This window comes from Coregonus clupeaformis, chromosome 18, assembly GCF_020615455.1.
Source record: "Coregonus clupeaformis isolate EN_2021a chromosome 18, ASM2061545v1, whole genome shotgun sequence".
NCBI classification, from domain to species: domain Eukaryota; kingdom Metazoa; phylum Chordata; class Actinopteri; order Salmoniformes; family Salmonidae; genus Coregonus; species Coregonus clupeaformis.
The window spans coordinates 52,133,124-52,158,084 of NC_059209.1; the positions used below are offsets into that span (position 1 = coordinate 52,133,124).

General features: G+C 44.2%; 1 protein-coding gene across 1 annotated transcript; it reads right to left on the reverse strand.

Moving 5' to 3' along the window:
• On the reverse strand, positions 1–16,943 carry LOC121573841 (two pore calcium channel protein 1-like). The gene is made up of 27 exons (XM_041886179.2): positions 16,357–16,943; positions 12,643–12,779; positions 11,419–11,595; positions 11,206–11,319; positions 10,849–10,979; positions 10,668–10,756; positions 10,427–10,461; positions 10,245–10,303; positions 8,908–9,007; positions 8,715–8,831; positions 8,490–8,614; positions 8,344–8,392; positions 8,144–8,207; positions 7,980–8,024; positions 7,815–7,871; positions 3,809–3,862; positions 3,612–3,684; positions 3,405–3,512; positions 3,166–3,237; positions 2,975–3,064; positions 2,619–2,734; positions 1,824–1,870; positions 1,614–1,682; positions 1,421–1,517; positions 1,192–1,331; positions 1,011–1,091; positions 1–805 (listed from the first exon to the last, which is right to left on the reverse strand). Exons 1-27 carry the CDS (start codon positions 16,448–16,450, stop codon positions 695–697), a joined length of 2,451 nt encoding a protein of 816 aa, XP_041742113.1. The 5' UTR covers positions 16,451–16,943; the 3' UTR covers positions 1–694.
• Positions 16,944–24,961: the final 8,018 nt, after the last annotated feature.

Here is a 24,961-nt window from a genome sequence, read left to right on the forward strand (position 1 = left end):
TTGACTACTTAAAAATGGTGAAAGTCCTCAATGGTGCTGCCCAGGCTAAAACAGGCTTTTGGGCACTAGAGTCCTCTATTTATCTCTATGGTTAATCTACAGGTGTGTGTCCTTTCCGTGTCCAGATGTGTCCTCTCCGAGCAGTAAAAAAGAGTACTGTGAAATCCCAAGTCCATCCTAGTGTCTCGTCGTCCTCAGGTGGCGGTCCTGAATATCAGCTCTCTGTCTCACAGCTAGAAGACCTAACCCTGACCCTTAAAAACCCTGACCTCTAACCCATCCATCGATGCTCTGCTTCTCCTATCCATGCATCAGCAGACTAAGGTCCTGTAAGGGTTGGGGTTAGATAAAGCTCTTAAACCTGTCTGAACACTGAGATCCAGTCAGAGAGAGAACATGATTCATATCACAAATCACTGCTGGGATCCAGGCTGTAGTCCAGTGACATCACATCTGTCCACGTCCCTACTGTCCACCAGGGTCCCAGAGTAAAATCCCTCAGGATGGGTGGAGAGGGAGTGTTGAGGGGGTCTCTATTGTCATTGTGGAAAACATTTAGTTCACAGAGTGCTCTTTGGCATGATGACTGAAGTCAAAGAGGTGTGTGAGTGCGTATGGGAGTGTGTGTTTGAAGGAGAGAAACAGTGAGTGAGGGTTAGTTGGTGCTAAATAGTCCTTGTGAGTTGAGCTGGGGTTAGGATTCATGTTCAGGGTCAGGGCAGGGAGGAGGGATGTCCAGCTCTCTATCCACTAGGCTTCTGTCTGACTGGGGTACATTCACTCTGGAGTACTCAGCATACCACTCCTACACACACACACAAATAACACATTAATCATCCTATTTTCAATTTTTTTGTCACAGCTGACGTCAAAAATATCATACTAATTTGTATAATCCAATTGGTTAGACAGTGAGGCAAGCTAGATCAAGTAAGCTAAAGTGTATTTTAAAGAGACATCTAATATGGAGCAGTCAGCAGGGTTCTGGTTGTCATGGCAGTGTGACTCACCTGGATCTCCTCCTCGTACATCTTCATGCTGAGGTCACTCTTGGTCCGCGACCTCCGACCCAGATACACCAGAGATGAGCTCTACACACACACACACACACACACGTCAGTCTATATTTGTAAGAGTGTAGGACGGGGTTTGTGTGCGTGTATTTGTGAGAGTGTAGCTCTGTGTTCTCACCCCGCTGCGGTCCATGGCCAGCAGTACTCCCTGTAGAGAGTTAAGTGAGGAGAGTCCAGGGCACGTCTGCTTATAAAGCTCCAGAGTAGCCAACGCCTCGTCACGACTCGCCTCTGCCTCAAACACTATACCGTTCTCATCTACAACACACAAACACACCATCTTTACACACACATTTCAAGCACTATACCGTTCTCATCTTACTATGACTGTTCACTCGCACACTTACCCTCAGGGTCTAACAGTGGTTCTTTGTTCTTCCGGCTGTAGTTCATACGGAACACAAACGCATCCAGGATGAAGGCAACGATGATGGTCATCACCACCTATAGAAGACAGACAGAAATGATTACACACACATGCGCACACACACAAAAACACACAAACAAGCATATGTGCACACACAGACACACCCTTCTTACCATGGTGACGATGTAGAAGGTCATGAAGTAGAGGCGGCTCCAGTGAGTGGTCATGGAGGTCACACCTTCCTGTGGGGTAGGGGACAGCAGCTGTCAATCAACCTCAGCAACCAATCACAACGCTGGAAAAGCTTGACAGTCAGGTAGCAGCAGAGGTTTAATCAGATAGGTGACCGGCAGCATTCAGTGAGAGGGCGAACAGAGCATTACCATGGTGATGTACCAGTTGTTTACCACAGTCAGCTCAAACAGAGTCACTGCAGAGAGAGAAGGAGAGGGAGAGATGCTGAATTCCAAATCAATCCCTAGCACTTTATTACACTAAATAAAAATATAAAACGCAACATGAAGTAAAGTGTTTCATGAGCTGAAATAAAAAGTCCCAGACATTTACCATACGCATAAAAAGCTTATTTAGCTCAGATTTTGTGCACAAATTTGTTTACATCCCTGTTATTGAGCATTTCTCCTTTGCCAAGATAATCCATCCACCTGACAGGTATGGCATATCAAGAAGCTGATTAAACAGCATGATCATTACACAGGTGCACCTTGTGCTGGGGACAAAAGGCCACTTTAAAATGTGCAGTTTTGTCACACAACACAATGCCACAGATGTCTCAAGTTTTGAGGGAGCGTGCAATTGGCATGCTGACTGCAGAAATGTCCACCAGAGCTGTTGCCAGAGAAATTGGTAGTACGTCCAACCGGCCTCACAACCGCAGACCACATGTAACCACGCCAGCACGGCTTCTTCACCTGTGGGATCGTCTGGGGGGGGGTTCTGGGGAGTATTTCTCTGTAATAAAGCCCTTTTGTGGGGAAAAGCTCTTTCTGATTGGCTGGGCCTGGCTGCCAATAATTAATTTATTTCAATTGACGGGTTTCCTTATATGAACTGTAACTCAGTAAAATCTTTGAAATTGTTGCATGTTGTGTTTATATTTTTGTTCAGTATATATAACAACAGGGAACTGCCTAGTATTGACTTCTGTGTGTGTTTACCAAAGCTGCTGAGGATGTTGTTGAAGTTGTTGAGATAGTAGTAGCCCTCGTCCAGAACCGTCCTGTTGCCTATGGTTACATTGATCTGCCTGTATGAATCTGCTACTGTACTGGTACTGTGAGAGAGAGAGAGAAAGAAAGAGTAGAGAGAGAAATAACAAATAACTGAAACCCATGTGAACCACCCTGACCAAGATAGCCGTCTTGTAGTCATATTACTGGAGCGCCAATATCCTTTCTAGAATTCGTAGTCTGTGGTAGGCTCTGCTTCGAACAACGTGTCAGGGTGGATTTACAGGTTAGTGTGTGGAGTGTGTGAGTGAACTGTGTGTATGATGAGTGTATGTATGACTCACTTGCAGCAGTTAGGGTAAACTACGTCAGCGAAGAACTCCATCCCCACGATGGCAAAGGAGTAGTAGAAAATGATCAGTGTCAGCCCCAGACTGAGAACACACACATTAAGGTTCTTATTAAAGGGTTAATTCATGCATTGTATGTAAATATAGTGGGTTATGGTTCAGAGGTCAGGAAGCAAAGGCCTTACCTTGCCATCCTTGGGAAGAGTTCAAACATAGTGTCCAACACATTGCGATACCTCTGCTTTATCTTAAACAACCTGAGAGAGAAAACACACACACTTACAAATGGAGCGCACACACTTACATGGTGATCAAAACAATATTTATAAATCTACATAACACACATATGCATGTACCTAACAAAATACCCACACAAACTAATTGCCCCCCAAAAACATAGATGTGTATTGTTATGGTAACCCACCTGAGTAGCTGCAGCGGTCTCAGCACCACAATGAAGTAGAAGGGCTCCATGTCAAAGGCCAGAGCAATCAAGCCCAGAAAGGCAAACACTGTCACAGTGAAGTCAAACCTGGTGAGGCAAACACAGACATTGATGGCTACTGGATAAACACAGTGGACATGCTAATGGTTGAGGGTAAGGTGTTAGGGTTTAATGGTCAGTACTCACAGGTTCCAGCCGGAGCTGAAGTAGGCCAACGGCCCCAAGCCTGTTACCTTCAACAACACCTCCACCCCATAGACTAGAGATTGAGAAAGAGAGAGGGGGGAGTACAAATGTGTGTGTTCTCACAAGGGACGAAGAGGATGTGGCTCTGTGTGTGTGTGTGTGTGTGTGTGTGTGTGTGTGTTTGTGTGTGTTCTTACTGGTGAGGAAGACGATGTAGCTCCAGGGAACTATTCTGGACCAGGAAAATCCACCTGCAGGGTGAGGGGCCAGGACAGAGATCAGAAACAACCTTACAGATTAAGCCTAGTCCTGAACTAAAAAGCATGCTAAATAGAGAATCTGCATTAAAAGTACTTTATAGTTTGGGAATAGATTTAGTTACTATTCAACATGTAGGTCTCTATTAAGACATTTACTACTCAACATGTACAGTGCCTTCGGAAAGTATTCAGACCCCTTGACTTTTTCCACATTTTGTTACGTTACTGCCTTATTCTAAAATGGATTAAATAAATACAAATCAGCAATCTACACACAATACCCCATAATGACAAAGCGAACCAAGGTTTTTAGAAATGTTTGCAAATGTATTAAACCCTAAAAACAGAAATACCTTATTTACATAAGTATTCAGACCCTTTGCTATGAGACTCGAAATTGAGCTCAGGTGCATCCTGTTTCCATTGATAATCCTTGAGATGTTTCTACAACTTGACTGGAGTCCACCTGTGGTAAATTCTACTGATTGGACATGATTTGGAAAGGCACACACCTGTCTATATAAGGTCCCACAGTTGACAGTGCATGTCAGAGCAAAAACCAAGCCATGAGGTCGAAGGAATTGTCCGTAGAGCTCCGAGACAGGATTGTGTCGAGGCACAGATCTGGGGAAGGGTACCAAAACATTTCTGCAGCATTGCAGGTCGCCAAGAACACAGTGGCCTCCATCATTCTTAAATGAATGAAGTTTGGAACCACCAAGACTCTTCCTAGAGCTGGCCGCCTGGCCAAACTGAGCAATCGGAGGTGAAGGGCCTTGGTCAGGGAGGTGACCAAGAACCCGATGGTCACTGACAGAGCTCTAGAGTTCCTCTGTGGAGATGGGAGAACCTTCCAGAAGGACAACAATCTCTGAAGCACTCAACCAATCAGGCCTTTATGGTAGAGTTGCCAGACGGAAGCCACTCCTCAGTAAAAGGCACATGACAGCCCGCTTGGAGTTTGCCAAAAGGCACCTAAAGACTCTCAGACCATGATAAACAAGATTCTTTGGTCTGATGAAACCAAGATTGAACTCTTTGGCCTGAATGCCAAGCGTCATGTCTGGAGGAAACCTTTCACCATCCCTACGGTGAAGCATGGTGGTGGCAGCATCATGCTATGGGGATGTTTTTCAGCGGCAGGGACTGGGAGACTAGTCAGGATCGAGGCAAAGATGAACGGAGCAAAGTACAGAGAGATCCTTGATGAAAACCTGCTCCAGAGCTCTCAGGACCTCAGACTGGGGCGAAGGTTCACCTTCCAACAGGACATCGACCCTAAGCACACAGCCAAGACAACGCAGGAGTGGCTTTGGGACAAGTCTCTGAATATCCTTGAGCGGGCCAGCCAGAGCCCGGACTTGAACCCGATCGAACATCTCTGGAGAGACTTGAAAATAGCTGTGCAGCAACGCTCCCCATTCAACCAGACAGAGCTTGAGAGGATCTGCAGAGAAGAATGGGAGAAACTCCCCAAATACAGGTGTGCCAAGTTTATAGCGTCATACCCAAGAAGACTCAAGGCTGTAATCAACAAAGTACTGAGTAAAGGGTCTTTGTCATTATGGGGTATTGTGTGTAGACTGATCCATTTTAGAATAAGGCTGTAACTTAACAAAATGTGGAAACTATTCAACATGTTCACTACCAGTGAAAAGTTTGGACACACCTACTCATTCAAGGGTTTTTCTTTATTTTTACTATTTTCTACATTGTAGTATAACAGTGAAGACATCAGAACTATGAAATAACACATATGGAATCATGTAACCAAAAAAAGTATATTTGAGATTCTTCAAATAGCTACTCTTTGCCTTGATGACAGCTTTGCACACTCTTGGCATTCTCTCAACCAGCTTCATGAGGTAGTCACCTGGAATGCATTTCAATTAACAGGTGTGCCTTCTTAAAAGTTAATTTGTGGAATTTATTTCCTTCTTAATGCATTTGAGCCAATCAGTTGTGTTGTGACAAGGTAGGGGGGGTATACAGAAGATAGCCTTATTTGGTAAAAGACCAAGTCCATATTATGGCAAGAAAAGCTCAAATAAGCAAAGAGAAACAACATTCCATAATTACTTTAAGACATGAAGGTCAGTCAATATGGAAAATGTCAAGAACTTTGAACGTTTCTTCAAGTGCAGTCGCAAAAACCATCAAGCACTATGATGAAACTGGCTCTCATGAGGACCGCCACAGGAATGGAAGACCCATAGTTACTTCTGCTGCAGAGGATAAGTTCATTAGAGTTAGAAATTGCAGCCCAAATAAATGCTTCACAGAGTTCAAGTCACAGACACATCTCAACATCAACATCATCCGTTTTGTCTCCAAAGCCCCATACACTACCCACCACTGTGACCTGTACGCTCTTGTTGGCTGGTCCTCACTACATGTTCGTCGTCAAACCCACTGGCTCCAGGCCATCTATAAATCACTGCTAGGCAAATCCCCGCCTTATCTTAGCTCATTGGTCACCATAGCAGCACCCACCCGCAGTCTGCGCTCCAGCAGGTATATCTCACTGGTCATTCCCAAAGCCAACACCTCCTTTGGCCGCCATTCCTTCCAGTTCTCTGCTGCCAATGACTGGAACGAATTGCAAAAATCTCTGAAGCTGGAGACTCTTATCTCCCCCAATAACTTTAAGCATCAGTTGTCAGAGCACCTTACCGATCACTGCACCTGTACACAGCCCATCTGAAATTAGCCCACCCAACTACCTCATCCCTATATTGTTATTTAATTTGCTCTTTTGCACCCCAGTATCTCTATTTGCACATAATCTCTTGCACATCTAGCATTCCAGTGTTAATACTATTGTAATTATTCTGCACTATAGCCTATTTATTGCCTTACCTCCATAACTTGCTACATTTGCACACACTGTATATATATTTTCTGTTGTATTTCTGACTTTATGTTTTTTTTACCCCATATGTAACTCTGTGTTGTTTTTATTGCACTACTTTGCTTTATCTTGGCCAGGTCGCAGTTGTAAATGAGAACCTGTTCTCAACTGGCTTACCTGGTTAAATAAAGGTGAAATAAAATAAAAATAAAGAGGGGACTGTGTGAATCAGGCCTTCATGGTCGAATTGCTGCAAAGAAACCACTACTAAAGGACACCAATAAGAAGAAGAGACCTGCTTGGGCGAAGAAACAAGAGCAATGGACATTAGACCGGTGGAAATTTGTCCTTTGGTCTGGAGTCCAAATTGGAGATTTTTGGTTCCAACCGCTGTGGCTTTGTGAGACGCGGTCTGGGTGAACGGATGATCTATGCATGTGTATTTCCCACCGTAAAGCATGGAGGAGGTGGTGTTATGGTGTGGGGGTGCTTTGCTGGTGACACTGTCTGTGATATATTTCAAATTCAAGGCACACTTAACCAGCATGGCTACCACAGCATTCTGCAGCGATATGCCAAACCATCTGGTTTGGGCTTAGTGGGACTATCATTTGTTTTTCAACAGGACAATGACCTAACACACCTCCAGGCTGTGTAAGGGCTATTTTACCAAGAAGGAGAGTAATGGAGTGCTGCATCCACAATCCCCCGAACTCAACCCAATTGAGATGGTTTGGCATGAGTCGGACGGCAGAGTGAAGGAAAAGCAGCCAACAAGTGCTCAGCATATGTGGGAACTCCTTCAAGACTGTTGGAAAAGCATTCCAGGTGAAGCTGGTTGTGAGAATGCCAAGAGTGTGCAAAGCTGTCATCAAGGCAAAGGGTGGCTATTTTAAGAATCTCAAATATAAAATATATTTTGATTTGTTAACACTTTTTTGGTTACTACATGATTCCATATGTGTTATTTCATAGTTTTGATGTCTTCACTATTATTCTACGATGTAGAAAATAGTAAAAATAAAGAAAAACCCTTGAATGAGTAGGTGTGTCCAAACTTTTGAATGGTACTGTCTCTACTAAGACTCTTACTATTCAACATGTAGGTCTCTACTAAGATCCACACTCCGTTAACGGCCACCACCACATCTAGAGGGGAGAGAGAGGAGAGTCAGGCTGTCCTACAGTTAATCATGTCCTAGAGTAAGTTTTGTCCTAGGATGACAACACAGATAATAGTAATGGATGTCCACTTACACATGGTATACTGGAAGGCTTTAGACTTGACCAGCAGGTTGATGCCTGGTAGAAACAGAAACAGAAGGATGTCAGTCAGTCTGAGTCACCTCACATGAGAGGAGAGGAACACAGCAGTGGATGGATGGATGGATGGAAGATGGAAGGGAAAAAGTAGGAATCACCTTTGAAGATAAGAAAAGTAGTGTGTGGAAGATCATCAAACCAGTGTTCCCCGCTCCGCCGTGCCTACAGAGTACAATCACACACACACACACACCACAGAGAGGTGTGTATATAGGTACAGGTATCCACACAGAGAAATATGAGAATTGTGTGTGTGTGTGTGTGCGCATTGTGTATTGTGTGTGTGTGTTAGTCTTACCTTCCATTTGAGACCGATGACTTCATAGAACTTATAAAAGTCCTCCAGGCTGCAACAGAACATCACAAAGACTTCTTTAAATCAACAACACTTATAGTGTGTGTGTGTTTGCTTGTGATGTCTGTATGAGTGTATGTGTGTGTTACCTGAGCATGGGTGCTCCTGCAGTGTTGAGGGCCTTGTATGTGAGGAAGCGGTCTCTGGATGACATACGAGGTCTGTAGAAACGCATCAGACCATCGAACTGCTTCAGAGACACACCCATTGGCCTCTGGGGAGACAACACACAAACACACGAAATTCAGCAGTTATACATAAGTTACAACAGCTTACAGACATTTTAGATGGGTGCTAAACGTGTGTGTGTGTACCTGTCTGCTGACCAGAAGTTGGAAGGCATGGTCGATAGCGGAGCGTTTGTGGAGCAGCAGAGATTTAAACTTCATCTTCTCAACACCGTTAAACGTATCGAACACCACCGCCAGGAGCTGCAACACACACAGTATTACAGCATGGCCATAGGGTGCACAGGGAGGAAACAACAGATTGTGTGTGTGTGTGTACCAGGTTCATGATGAAGTAGAGTTCTATGGAGAGGTAGACGATGAAGAAGACACAGGACCAGCGGTTGCGAGAGTACGCAGGCATCATCACATCTGGGAAGCTAGAGGAAACAGGACACACCAGAAGTCTCATTAGGTTCTATACTGTCTTTAGAGAGCAATACAATCCCAACTGGCACAATGCTTAGAGATTAATACAATCTCATCAGGCACCATTCTGTCTTGAGAGAGTAATACCAGAGTTTTCAAACCCAGAGGCGCAACATTGCGATACCTCCGTGAACACGGCGCGAAGTAGGCTCGACAGACCAGACCAGGGTTTGGCAAGTCAATGGGAGAAGTGAAAAATGTGTCCTTACTTGTTAATTTTTTCTCATTCTAAAGGCAAAACAGATTTGAGACAATGTTTTAAGTAGCTGAACCTGTCATTACTACAACCTCGTGAAAGTGACAAACTGACACGTTTTAATTTTTGTCAAAAACAACTTTATATCGAAGGCTTGCCTTTCATTTAACGGCCTGCAAATGCGCAGTTTGGCGTGACACGACTGTTAGACCCAATGACTTGTTTCTGCGCATGAGCTATGCTAGCTAATGTCACCATGACATTGCCTACAAGTGTGATTGGGGATTTCTATTGGAGAAGCAGTTTCTGCATATCTTCATAGTGTATTGTTTTTGGTAATACAATCTCATCAGGCCAGTGTTAATAGCAGTGGGGGGGAGGGGGGACATTGTACTCCAAAATGAATAAAAAATGTAATTAGACAGTGCGCTACCTGCCCTACCCAATTGCAGACGCTCTCCCTTTTCTGACAGCTGGAGCTGCAGTCTTTCCGGTGAATTTATTTTTGGTTGGGGGCCCCCGAAAGCTCAGGGCCCCCCCAGATAGCATATGAACATGTCATAAGCCATGGCAAAATGTTTAGAATGATAGGAAATTAGCTTTTAAACTGCAAAATGTTCTCTCAGCCTCATGGTAAAATGTGTAGAATAGCATGAGATTAGCTATAAAACTGAAAAAATGTCTCTCTGCCCCATGACAAAATGTGTAGAATTCTAGGAAATTAGCAATTTTTTCTCTATGCCCCATGGCGGAATGTGTAGAATTGCAAGAAGTTTGCACTTTTTTTTTTATTATTATAATTTTTTTGCCACAGCTAAATGAATGCAGCAGAAACACTGCATCAGGCAATATACTGTCTTTAGAGAGTAATTCAATCTCATCAGGCACAATGCTGTCTTTAGAGAGTATTACAATCAAAACAGTCACAGAGTATGAAACATCAGACTATTAGACAGGAGCTGGTGTGTGTGTGGTATCGGAGCAAGTCTTACTTTGCGGTGGTCACAAGCACAAAAAGACTAACGATGCTGTTCTCCAGAGTGTTGAAGTACTGAGGAGAGAGAACACCAGACAAAACGGTATGAGACCAGTATAAGATAGACCACTCCAGTTAGCACAAGACTAGCAGGCTTCTACAGAGGCACAACATACGGCAAATGTCATTCTCACTCACCGGATCAGAAGTATTAGGGGAGAACAGACAGAAGCCTGTAGAGAGAGAGAACAGATCCATACTCAGACAGGCACAATAGAACATAAGGGATTTTATTCATTTTGAGGTTGTCTATATAATCATAATTTCCACTGTTCAATTGTCCACTGTTTTTGGAGACTCATCAAGGATTATCATCTAGGATCAATGTCGTTATCAACCTTGACGAACAGCCAAAATGGTGTGTGTGTGTGTGTCTCACCCAGGATGGCAAAGATGACCATGAAGAAGAGCAGCAGCAGCAGGATGTCTATAAAAGGGGGAAGGGACTGGAAGATTTGACGCAGGTTTCTGATTGGACAAGAGGATGACAACACACAACAGTTATTCATGCTTTGCAAACAACATTTCTCAGTGACTTAGTTCAAAAAATGTGTGTATACCTGCGCACGGCACCACAGTATCTGCAGTCCACCAGGAATATGGGTCTGAGAGCTCTGGTCACACGCAGGTGCGACGTCTGCCGGATCAGAACCACTATGGCCTCCACAAACTGGAGCAGCAACACACAAGTCTACACACAGGACAGACCAGGTGTCAGACATATGAAATGGTGAAACTATAACTGTTTTTAAAACCAACTGATAGGCAAGAGTTTGTCACTCTTGTGAGTAAAAAAAGGGCACGGGGTCCCTCAGGACACTGTTCTGGGACCATTCTTATTTGCAATCTATATGATACGTTTGGGATGCTCCAATTTTTGGGACTGGAGTTTCACTTCTATGCAGGTAGGTATTTACCTTCACCATGGTCCTCTTGTGTCTGATGAATGTGTGGAAGCCGAGCCAGCGCAGCTTCATACAGAGTTCAAACGCCACCATAACCAGAGCCAGTAACTCCAGAGTGGCGTGGACCTACAGAGACAGAACACAACCTTTAACCTCTAACCCAGCAGCTCCAGAGTGATGTAGACCTGTGTCAGTGTGTGTCAGTGGTAGTATGTGTGTACGTACGTAAACATCCAGGCGTAGTGATGGTACAGCGGGAGCCTCACAGAGTGACAGGACCATCAGTAGGACTCCTGTTAGCAGCTCCATCATGTAGAACAGGTGGTTGTGAGCAAACAGGTAAGCTGCCAGCGCCTTGGGGTTCCGAGGGTGTGTAAAGAACTTATCATTGTTCTCTCCTTCCTATTGACCACACACACATACACAAATTTACAGCTGAATTTTGTTTGATAACACAAGTGTGAAAATATGATACATTTGTTCTACAACTCTCTACCATTCACATGAGCTTTACCTGTAGCTACCAAAAGAAAGTATGTTTAGCCTAGGCCCTTAAGGGTTTAGCACTCAAACTCACATGATCTATCTGTCACATGATGCTGACCCTCCATAGCTAGGCTTTCTTACAGTCAGCTATAAGAAAGTCACCAGGTAGTTAGAGGTTATGAACAACTTACACTCACTGGCCAGTTTATTAGGTACAAAATGGATCGCTGCTACAGACAGTGAGTCACGTGGCTTCCTATATACAGCAGGCAGACAGGCATCCCGTTACTGTTCGTTTCAACGTTAGAATGGGCAAAACGAGTGACCTAAGCGACTATGAGCGTGGTGCCAGGCAGGCCGAATCTAGTACCTCAGAAACGGCCGCCTCCTGGGCTTTTCACACATGACAGTATCTAGAGTTTACCGCAAATGGTGCGACAAACAAAAAACATCCAGTCAGCGGCATCCAGTCAGCTCCTTGATGAGAGAGATCGAATGAGAATGGCTATGAGCTAAAAACAAGAAGAAGCGGCGCCAGTCACCAACACTGGACAATTGAGGAGTGGAAAAATATTGCCTGGAACATGACAGCAAGTTCAGTTTACTTGAGTGGCTTGCGCAGTCCCCAGACATCAACCCAACAGATCTTTGGGATGAGATGGAACGGGCTGTTCGCAGCATGAATTTACCGCCGTCCAATCTGCTGCAACTGCGTGATGCCATCGCGTCAACATGTACAACATCCCTGTGGAACGTTTCTGACACCTTGCAGAATGCCCCGAAGAATTCAGGCTGTTCTGGAGGCAAAGGGGGTTCCGACCCGATACTAGATGTGTGTACCTAATAAACTGTCCGGTGAGTGTATAACTACCCCGTAACATTATAATGTAGCTAATCATTACTATCTAAATTTAAAGTAAATACCAAGTAAGTACTGTGTGTGTTTGTGTGTGGGGGGGGTACCTGTAGATAGATGGCTGCTTCCTGGTAGTTCATCTCCCAGCTTTGTCGAAGTGAGGCATTGTGTGATCTGTAGTTCGGTGGTGGCCCCGGTGTTGGTATCACCTGGTTATTCACTATGTCATACCCCCCTCCTCCATCTACACAGTAGAAGAAAAAAAACATTATTAATAAAAATTTGTAAAGAGCCTCCAAAACCTGACAGAGTGATTTAGTGGTTTCCTTCACTGTCCTGCATTTTCACGACATATCCCCCCCCACAGACTTTTTTGGGACTAAGAATTGATTCCCATTCAAAATCCTATTTTCCCTAACCCTAACCTAAAATAGCCTTTTACAAGTGGGGACTGGCAAAATGTCCTCACTTCACTGAATTTTAGTTGGTTTAGTATTCTTGTGAGGGCTTCTGGTACTCACAAGTATAGTGAAACATGTACACACACACACACACACACACACACACACACACACACACACACATACCAATGCAGTCTAGCTCTAGCTCGCCGCAGAATGAGGAGATGAGGGCTGGACTCTGCTCCAGGGTCAACTCTACAATGTTGTCATGGATACCAGCAGTCTCCACTTGCACGGCCAAACACTCCATGGCTCTGCTGGCCTCCAGAGGTCCAGGACTGTGAGTGTGTGTTTGGGTGTGTGTGTTTGGACGTGGTCCCCTAAAGCAGTGGGTGTGTGTGTGTGTATGTGTGTGTGTCATTCACAGTCCACAGGTCCAGCGTTCGCACGCCTCCAAGGACACACAGGGGCTAACATGCCACTGAACATGGATGCCCGCCAGAGAGACAAGGTAAAAAAAGAATCCCCACAGGGATCCCCAGACAGAGAGGTCCTCCACAGTTTAGAAACTGATCCTGAAGTCTTCACAAAACACACAGGGCCAGACACATGCAGAGCTGGTGTTTCTCCCTGTGTTCTTAGAGACAGGTTTTTCCTGTGTCCCAGCAACAAACCATTCAATAAAAACAAGATGTTGCTGGAGCGTCCGATGACAGCTGGTGAACAGATGAACCATCCAGAGTGTGTCTCTCCAGTCAAAGGGCTAGGGTAGGATCCCACAGCCTCTCACCCTGGCCTCAGCCTGGGAGACAGGGGAGTCCAGACTGCAGTCACACTCTCTGGAGGTACAGCTTCTCTCTTTCCCTCTTCCTCTCTCCCTTCCTCTCTGGGCTTCCTCCCTCTACTCAGTGCAGTTTCGCCTTTGACCTCAGCGCTGCTCTCTGTGCACACGGCTCCTTTTTACCACCCACAACGCCGCTCTTCACCAACGTTAGCTTGAGGAATGTCCTTCAAGTTATAGACAGGAAGTGAGGTCACCTCCTGATGGTGAGAGACACCAGACTGAGAATGAAGAAGGTCCTGGTTAGATCAGTGTGATGGCTGGTCTGGCTGTATGGAGCCTTAGCAGGCTGAGGAGAAACTAAGCTAAGCTACGGTCTTCAACTTCCCCTAAGTACTTACAATATGACTTCAGTCTGACACCATGATAGATATAATCCTTAAATCAACCCAACTCATGTTTTAATCCAACTATAAATCATACTTGCTAAAGATAATATACATCCAGTTAACCACTGACCCTTAAAAAAAAGACAAATCTATAAACAGAATATCAAAAGTTCCTCATAAAATCAAGCAGTAAAAATAAAATCTTAGTAGATGCGTAGTAGATGTGTCTCCGTCCTCTCCTTAGGAATTACAGACGGACATCTGTGATCACTGGATCTGAGTGTCAAGTAGGCAGGGCTCACTGAGATTATGCCAGCCAGCTGTCCATCAGGCAGTCAGCCGGATCCTGCACATGGAGGCCTCTGCTGGTGCTGTGACAGTAGTGTGTTCTGAGGTCAGTCTGCTGCTGTGTAGAGATCAAACTCCAGTTTAGTGATAATCCTGGTGAGGCTCCTGTTCTCTCAGGCCTCTGAAGTGACCTAGTATATGCTGTTGTCCTGACAGCACTGTGTCTGTGGGTAAAGTCCCAGCCACTCGTTTGTTTTTCAGAACAATAAAATGTTGGAACTCCTGTCAACAACGCACTGAGGTCAGGCCCCGTGCCTGCCTGTGGCTCCCCAGGCCCATACAAACACACACAGGACAGTCCTGGTCAGTCCTCCGGGCTAACAGGAAAATACTACAGAAATCCTCTTTCCTCCACGGTGGCTCCTCCAACTAGGCTAAATCACAAGAAGCAGCTGAATCATGTCCTGTCGTGAGCCAGAGCCTGAGTGAAGGTCTGCTCCAGGCTGTGTGTTTTAGAGCAGGCCTTCCTTTGCTGTGTCCTGCTCTCCACCGCCTGTGGAACAATCTTCTCCTCCACTTCTTCTCCCAGGTCTCAGGGAAGTCACCGCTCTGCCCACTCCAGATATCCTGGAAAAACACCCGTCCTTTTCCTGTCCACTTCCAAAGGAGGGGAAACCGAGAACTCACACACACACACTCTGACCCACAGAACCAGAGAGGGCCGGGGGGCCTTAGAAAGACACACACTGCCCTGCGTGTGCTTCGGGTGGGGGGCAGCGCGGTGCAGGGGGGCCACTCACACAGAGGTATCTGCATCTCTGCTGAGGCTGCAGTTTCCAGCATGTATGTGAGAGGTAGTTTGCAGTGTGTGTGTGTGAGAGGTACAAAGGCTACAGGATTACTGAAGTGGAGACACACTACACACACAAACACACACGTGATCTCTGGGTTATGGGGAAACCTCTCTCTTTTAATTTAAAGCGAAAGAGCAGTGAGCCAGCGCTGCATTTATCTGCTCTGATGACAATCAGCAGAACCTCCCCAACTACCGTACCCGCTAACAACAAAACCTCCCTCAGCCAAATCCTAACCTCAGCTGCCTCTCTGGTGAGTCTCTATGGAAGGGTTACAGCCTCTTTTATCTTCAACTACAGTGGCTGTTAAAGTAGAAGATGCATTTGTTTCTGTACTCCTTTGTTCAGTCATTCATCCCCCCCCATTAGATTAATTTGGCAGTGGTTCTTTGCGGAAGTTGTTTGGTGTAGTACCACTTTTTCATCAACCATGTCAACGTAATAAAAGGTATCACGTGATCAATTGATACATCTCTTGAACAGATTATATAGCCTGGTTTTTTTTTTTTTTTGCACGGTTTAGAGAAATGCAGAAAATCTTAACATTAATTCCTAAAGCTGATCATTCTAGTTTGAGTAACTTAAAAACTGATTTTCATAGTCCATCATTCACTCATAACCTATTAATCATAACCTACTCGACCAGTAAACAAAGAATAGTGAAGTAATGAAAAGTCCTTAAAATTCAGAAAGTTCAGGACATGTGTAAACACTTATTGAGTCATCATGATAATTGAGTTATCAATGTCAATAAACAACCAACAAACCCCAAACAGGACAGGTCACCAAAACAATAACGCTCTGATAGCTCATATTTTTTCCGCAGGCCTAATCTGATCTATGCTGAACATTAGAAATAATATAATAGAATTAGAGGGCCTAACGTTAGCAAGTTAGCTAATGATCATCATTATGATGAGACTCCACAAAAATTACAAACCGATCAAAGACAAAACCTAAAAAGTATGATAGCCATTATGAAGATGCTGTACTAAATGCAATTTCACTGTCATTGGCTGCAGTCACTCTTGTTATCTAGTTAGCTGGGTCAGCTACCCTAGCTAGCCACCTAGTACGCAGTAAAATGGGGATGTCAACAAAAACTTACTCTCGTCTTGCCTCTCTGTCTCCTCGCTCAACAGACCGCTGTTCGCATCATCCCAGGTCAGGATGAGGGGCACGTCGTCATCGGTACCCTCCATTCTCCCGGCAGGGAGAGATCAAACCCACAGGGAAAAGCAATTTAGCTAGCTAGTAAAACTACAAAAGTCCCTACTAGCTAGCGTTAGTATCCGATAATTCCTTCTAGCTAGGCTAGCCCTTAGTTACTGGCTAACGCCATGGTCAAAATATACACGACATACCAAGCTAACTAGTTACTTACTGTCTTTTAGCTAGCTATCAAATCCAGCTAACGTTAGCATACAGACGCATTTAGCTAACGTTAGCTATCTACCTCTAGCTAACTGGACAAGTAACTTTCCAGATAACTAACGACGTTAACTCCACTAAACTAGGTAAGAGTGCTTTCCATTAACGAAAAGTACCAGATTGACGACTGTTAATGGAGTTATGTAAACCATGACACTTAAGCATTTTATTGGCACCACCATGAACTAAGGTTCGTATCCAAAGTCAAAATAAATATGAAATATTTTCAAATGATCTCCAAATACTAATTTATGCGAGCTGCGTCTCGTCAGCAACACTAAAAAAGTACTTCCGGTTCACGGAATTTCGGAAACGTTCAAATTAAACGTCCCCCATGTAAGGGAGTGAACGATATTTATAATAAGGGTTACATGGAGAAAATTCGGACCTCTGAAATGAAAATGGATGGCCCTCCCTTCAGCAAAATACACTGCTCAAAAAAACAAAGGGAACACTAAAATAACACATCCTAGATCTGAATGAATGAAATAATCTTATTAAATACTTTTTTCTTTACATAGTTGAATGTGCTGACAACAAAATCACACAAAAATTATCAATGGAAATCAAATTTATCAACCCACGGAGGTCTGGATTTGGAGTCACCCTCAAAATTAAAGTGGAAAACCACACTACAGGCTGATCCAACTTTGATGTAATGTCCTTAAAACAAGTCAAAATGAGGCTCAGTAGTGTGTGTGGCCTCCACGTGCCTGTATGACCTCCCTACAACACCTGGGCATGCTCCTGATAAGGTGGCGGATGGTCTCCTGAGGGATCTCCTCCCAGACCTGGACTAAAGCATCCGCCAACTCCTGGACAGTCTGTGGTGCAACGTGGCATTGGTGGATGGAGCGAGACATGATGTCCCAGATGTGCTCAATTGGATTCAGGTCTGGGGGAACGGGCGGGCCAGTCCATAGCATCAATGCCTTCCTCTTGCAGGAACTGCTGACACACTCCAGCCACATGAGGTCTAGCATTGTCTTGCATTAGGAGGAACCCAGGGCCAACCGCACCAGCATATGGTCTCACAAGGGGTCTGAGGATCTCATCTCGGTACCTAATGGCAGTCAGGCTACCTCTGGCGAGCACATGGAGGGCTGTGCGGCCCCCAAAGAAATGCCACCCCACACCATGACTGACCCACCGCCAAACCGGTCATGCTGGAGGATGTTGCAGGCAGCAGAACGTTCTCCACGGCGTCTCCAGACTCTGTCACGTCTGTCACATGTGCTCAGTGTGAACCTGCTTTCATCTGTGCAGAGCACAGGGCGCCAGTGGCGAATTTGCCAATCTTGGTGTTCTCTGGCAAATGCCAAACGTCCTGCACGGTGTTGGGCTGTAAGCACACCCCCCACCTGTGGACGTCGGGCCCTCATACCACCCTCATGGAGTCTGTTTCGGACCGTTTGAGCAGACACATGCACATTTGTGGCCTGCTGGAGGTCATTTTGTAGGGCTCTGGCAGTGCTCCTCCTGCTCCTCCTTGCACAAAGGCGGAGGTAGCAGTCCTGCTGCTGGGTTGTTGCCCTCCTACGGCCTCCTCCACGTCTCCTGATGTACTGGCCTGTCTCCTGGTAGCGCCTCCATGCTCTGGACACTACGCTGACAGACACAGCAAACCTTCTTGCCACAGCTCGCATTGATGTGCCATCCTGGATGAGCTGCATTACCTGAGCCACTTGTGTGGGTTGTAGACTCCGTCTCATGCTACCACTAGAGTGAAAGCACCGCAGCATTCAAAAGTGACCAAAACATCAGCCAGGAAGCATAGGAACTGAGAAGTGGTCTGTGGTCACCACCTGCAAAACCAGTCCTTTATTGGGGGTGTCTTGCTAATTGCCTATAATTTCCACCTGTTGTCTATTCCATTTGCACAACAGCATGTGAAATGTATTGTCAATCAGTGTTGCTTCCTAAGTGGACAGTTTGATTTCACAGAAGTGTGATTGACTTGGAGTTACATTGTGTTGTTTAAGAGTTCCCTTTATTTTTTTGAGCAGTGTATATTTTACCAAAACCCTCCCTGAACGCTTGAAAAAAAGTATAATGATAATAATACAAACCAAGTGGATAGCAGAGAACATGTCTACCGTTTACCCTCACGTCTTGGACAGACCAGAGCCTTAGGTGTGCAGTTTTATGAACTGTTTTTCATCTTATAAGCGTTACATGGCAACGCGGGAATTTTGATAGCGTACAGTGCTGCGGGACAGAAGGTTGTGGTTTCGCAGACCACCGTGGACAAGAGTAGGGGTGGAAAAATCTTATTTACAGTAAAAGCATTGCATGAATCTATCATCGTATTTGCAGGTCCGAGAAAAAAATGTATTTTATAAACATTTCATGCAAATCTATGTCATTTTACATATTGGCGGAATATTTTTTGAATACCACACAAATTACAGGAATTACAGGTTAAGAATGGACAGAGAGATAGGCCTATGTGTTCATCTTATCATATTTCTCCAAAGCCAAATCAGTGTGTCTTGTTTGCAACGAAACTGTCCCTGTTTGCAAATAATATGAATCTGAGCATGGTACTTTCAAAAGTTAGGCTTACCTTTCCACCCCAGACAGAGTAGGCCTACCGACGTAGAAAAAGGTAACACTTTCACTGCTGGCTACTCTTCTTCCGTGGCTTAACCCAACGAGAGAAGGTCACAAGTGTTTCCCTAAAAGCTGTCTGGGTTTAAACATCTTCTATTGTACATAAAGTAAATAGCTTAATTAGGCTAATTGGTAGTGACATAATTAGATTACTTCCCAAGAGTCAGCCTCTGAATGTCAAAGAAACGAAACAATGATCCCCAAATGCATCTGAGTCACCTCTTTCCCTGGTATTTTACAGCATAAAGCATCGCGGACCAAATAGCTGTTATAGATCACTTTATATAATCGGATACGTTTTATTTTCTTCAAAATCTTAAACGAACAGGGGGTAGGCCTGTGCTTTTTGCAATTTTCTTTAATAAAAGGTAGACCTATGTCATACCCTCTCATACCCCCTAAATTCGAGTCTTGGTTTGAACTTAATAGCTCTTCACTGACACAGAGGTAGGCTATTTAAAGAGTACATGGTGGGTGGAGGAATAGCAGCCTATAGCCTAATTTCGTAAGTCAAACAGGTAGGCCTACCTCTTATTTCTTAAATAGGAAGAAATAGGCTCAAACACAAAGCCCTCTTGTTGTTAGTAAAGTTTAATTCAAATAAAGAAGTTGAAATGAATTATGGCTACTCGATTTTGCGTACTTTCAGCACCATGAGCTGTCCATTTCCGATTGATTTTGCCGCAGCTGCTGCTTCAAGTTTCAGCACCACAATGTAAATTAATCGAATCTGGCTTATTGTTAGGCCAATAACTCCAATAAATACATAATGGGCAAGAAGCATATTGTTTTTAATAAAATCAATTATAGTAGTAGCAAGCTATCAAAGTTGACCTCCGTTCCTCCTCATCTTCATGCTCTTCTTCTCAAACTGAACATAGGCTATAGGCAGTGGCGGTTCTAGACACATTTTACTAGGGGGGCCAAGGAGGGGCCAGTGTTTAATCAGGGGGGCACACATAAAAAAACTGGCAACACATGATATTCAAAGATTATAAACTTTATTTTACTTTAAAATCATATGACATTTATTATAACACGTATTTTGTACAAGAGTGCAGATGCAAGAGAGATAGTGCCATAAAAATGAAAAAAAAAAAAAAAAAAAATTTTTTTAAAGTACAGGGTACAAATACAGGGTTCATATTCAATGTGAACAAAACTCCAGGATACAACAAAGGGTACAACAATGTGCCATTTCCTATTTATGGAAGCCCCACTACTGTGGACAGTTGTCAAGGAGATCTGTTAGTGTTGCGTCAGTTCTAACAGCTCTTTGATAATCCCTCCATGCGATCATTGCACACTTGTGTCGTTCAGACTTTGCATGTAGTGAAAACCCTGCATTTCTCATAGTTGCCTTTTTCCAGTTTGTAAAACCAGGTGTTGAAACAAAAACGGTGTCTGGGGCATTTGGTGTGCTAAAATGTCTACATGCATAGCAACATGTAGAGTCCGTCATTACAGAATACTCAAGCCATGGATGAGTAGTGTACCAGTTTGGTCTGAAGCTTCGTCTTCTGTCCCCCATCAGTGTGGTTGGGAATATCTTCAAGTTCGGCTGTACTGGTACGTCATACTTAGACTTGCTGATATCTGAAGAAGATGGACAGTAAACATAGGGCACAACTACAACATTTATTTACTGTATATCTGCATGTATTTCAAAATGTAGGCAAAGTATTTACTTAAAAAAAAACAGAGCCATATTGACACAAAAAGAATTAACAGCAGAAAGCAGCATTTTAAGGACACCCAGCAGGCCTACCATTACATTGTAATTGCATTGCTTTGCAAATAGTAAGAACCTTCCTCATCACAAACCTGATGGTGCAGTACTTGATCCACATGGATCCACTTGCTGTCCCTCTGGCTGTTCATCTCTCTGTCCCTGTATGCTTTCTTCTTCATGCTTCTCACCCTCTTCTTCATTCTCCTCGCCCTCTTCTTCATTCTCCTCACCCTCTTCTTCCTCCTCCTCACCCTCTTCTTCATCCTCCTCACCCTCTGGAATTTCCCTCTCTTTGTCAGACCCCTCACTTTCATCACATGCTGGCTCTCCCTCTTCCTCAACTTTCTCAAAACCTCGATTTGTTTCTCTCACTTTTTTGTTTGCTGGGGCAAAAAATGACTTTATGTCCCTTCCTCGTTTCATGATAACTATTAGAAGAAGAAAAAACGTAGGGGCATGCATTACATTTTGTTACCTAACCATCCCTCCCTACTTAACACTGGCAGATAACCTGTTGATTACTTTACTAAAAATGTATTTGTTATCGCGATGCAACAGCCAAGACGGATGAAGTTACGTGGTTAACATCACAACATTGTGTAGACCTAGCAAGGATAGCCTACTAACATTTGGATATTTGCTTCTGCTTCGATGAGTTTGCTTAGATATGATTACATTTCTAAACAAATCGAGACCAGACATTTAAAAACTTGATTTGATTTATGTGTGAGGAACAAAAGGAACATGTAGGCTATGTGCAAGAACAACAAGTCACTTATGATATTAAATCGTTTTTTCTTACCTTCGACTCCTGCAAATCGTAGCTCCTCTCGCAAATAGTAGTTGCTGAGCTCTCATTCACCGAAGCAGCACCACACGTGGCAGGCAGGCAGATGGCAGGATACAGTTTTTGGGTGCGCCACTCTAATTTACCCGTGTAGAACGTTGCCGTGTAGAGCGTTGCATTAGTTCCGCTTTTGGCGCTCGCGTGTAAAATAGTTATAAATTCATAATTTTTTATTTGGTCAGCACGGGGGGGCCACAGGGGTGGCCAGGGACATTTCCAGGGAGGCCTCCGTGTAAAACCGCCACTGGCTATAGGCTAGTCCGCACGCAAGATTTTTTTGGGCTAGGCCTAATCAACAATTATTTTTGGAAGAAACCTTTGACTCTCCTCCTGAACTGCCACCGTAGCCCTACACAGCACAGCCATTGGTTAAGCAGCACTCAAAAAAGTGTTTGATCAGCCAGAGCAGGCCAGGGCTCAGGGTTGGAATATTCATTGCTGAGTGTAAAGCAGCCTAGTTTTATTTTCAACATCCCAGCAGCTAGCTTAGAAATATAACTTTGCTCTGTGATTCTCCAAGCATGCACTTCGTAGCTATAGCCTATAGGCTATGGATAATTTGATTGAGACCACCCTAAATAGCCTATATGCGCACTTGATATTGCATGTCCAGTGGAGAATCAAAGATGGCACAAATCGATATATAGCCTAATAAGCAACTCATTAAAAGACAAATAGAAAATTGACATTTCATCAACTATAAATTACATGACCATCCACTGGACTCGATTTTAAAAATACACTATATATACAAAAGTATGTGGACACCCCTTCAAATTAGTGGATTCGGCTATTTCAGCCACACCCGTTGTTGACAAGTGTATAAAATCGAACACACAGCATTGCAATCTCCATAGAAAAACATTTGCAGTATAATGGCCTTATTGAAGAGCTCAGTGACGTTCAACGTGGCACCGTCATAGGATGGCACCTTTCCAACAAGTCAGTTCATAACATTTCTGCCCTGCTACAGCTGCCAAGGACAACTGTAAGTGCTGTTATTGTGAAGTGGAAACATCTAGGAGCAACAAAGGCTCAGCCGTAAAGTGGTAGGCCACACAAGCTCACAGAACAGGATTGCCGAGTGCTGAAGTGCTGAAGGCTGTAAAAATCATCTGTCCTCGGTTGCTGCACTCACTACCAAGTTCCAAACTGCCTCTGGAAGCAACATCAGCACAATAACTGTTCGTCAGGAGCTTAATGAAATGGGTTTCCATGGCCGAGCAGCCACACACAAGCCTAAGATCACCCTGCACAATGCCAAGTGTCGGCTGGAGTGGTGTAAAGCTCGCTGCCATTGGACTCTGGAGCAGTGGAAACACGTTCTCTGGAGTGATGAATCACGCTTCACCATCTGGCAGTCAGATGGTTGAATCTGGGTTTGGTGGATGCCAGGAGAACGCTACCTGACCGAATTCATAGTGCCAACTGTAAAATTTGGTGGTGGAGAAATAATGGTCTGGGGCTGTTTTAACGCTACAGCATACAATGACATTCTAGACGGTTCTGTGCTTCCAACTTTGTGGAAACAGTTTGGGGAATGCCCTTTCCTGTTTCAGCATGACAATTCCCCCATGCACAAAGCGAGGTCCATACAGAAATGGTTTGTCGAGATTGGTGTGGAAGAAGTTGACTGGCCTGCACAGAGCCCTGACCTCAACCCCATCAAACACCTTTGGGATGAATTGGAACACTGACTGCGAGCCAGGCCTAATCGCCCAACATCCGTGCCTGACCTCATTAATGCTATTTTGGCTGAATGGAAGCAAGTCCCCGCAGCAATGTTCCAACATCTAGTGGAAAGCCTTCCCAGAAGAGTGGAGGCTGTTATAGCAGCAAAAGGGGGACCAACTCCATATTAATGCCCATGATTTTGGAATGAGATGATCAACGAGCAGGTGTCCACATACTTTTAGTCATGTAGTGTACTTAACCCTTCCTTTGACTGAAATTGAAAAAGCATGACCCTCCCCCATTTACCTCCAGGTAACCATTCTGTACATTTCGATCCCTTGCTAATAGTAGAAAAGTGTAAATAATCTGTATTTATTCATGTTATATGAAAAATAATTATCTAAACATTCACAATGATTCATACTTGTTCATATTTAAGTGACATTTGCATTAAATATGGGTTTAAAAAAACTTGTTCCAAGGTCAAATAAATGCCCCAAATGCAAATCACTGTATATGAAATACATATTGGCTTATAGAGCAATGTATATATGGTGTCATTTCATGGGGCACTGAATAATGCGGAGTGTTTCTGGCCTTTTACTCCACCCATTCCATTGGCCACAATGCGAATCACTGTATATGGAATACATATTGGCTTATAGAGCAAAAACTATTCTAGGTGCCGCAGTAAAGGTATTGTAGGGAATACTCCGTAGAGTCTGTAGAATGTATATATGGTGTAATTTCATGGGGCACTGAATAATACGGAGTGTTACTGGCCTTTTACTCCACCCATTCCATTGGCCACAATGCGAATCACTGTATATGGAATACATATTGGCTTATAGAGCAGAAACTAGTCTAGGTGCCGCAGTAAAAGTATTGCAGGGAATACTCCGTAGGGTCTATAGAATGTATATATGGTGTCATTTGATGGGGATTATAGTCAGGTTTGGTTTCGTTGCATCCAATGGCAGCATCCATGATAGCCTTAACTGGCCTTTTCGCACTGAGCTGCGGTTGTGACTAGATGGAGTACAGCTACGACCGGAAGTTACTTTTCATAACAGGTTAGGAGAGCATTTTAGCTAACCCTAACCCTTTTTTTAACCTTAACCTAATTCTCCTAACCTGCTGCGCTAATTCACCTAACCTGCTGCGTAAGTTCTCCTAACCTGCTATGAAAAACTCACTTCCGGTCATAGCTGTATTCTACCTAGTCAGAACCCTGAGCTGCTTGTGTATTTTACACTTTTAACGTAGTACCACCTCTGACACTGCCAAAACAACCACTATGCGGATGTCCGCTAAAGTGGATCTGATTGAATCAGGCCCTTGCAGAAGGGAGGGTGGGAAAAGATGGGAGGTTGAGATAAACTTTTCCTGAGTGGGTAAGGGAGGGCAAGAATGGGA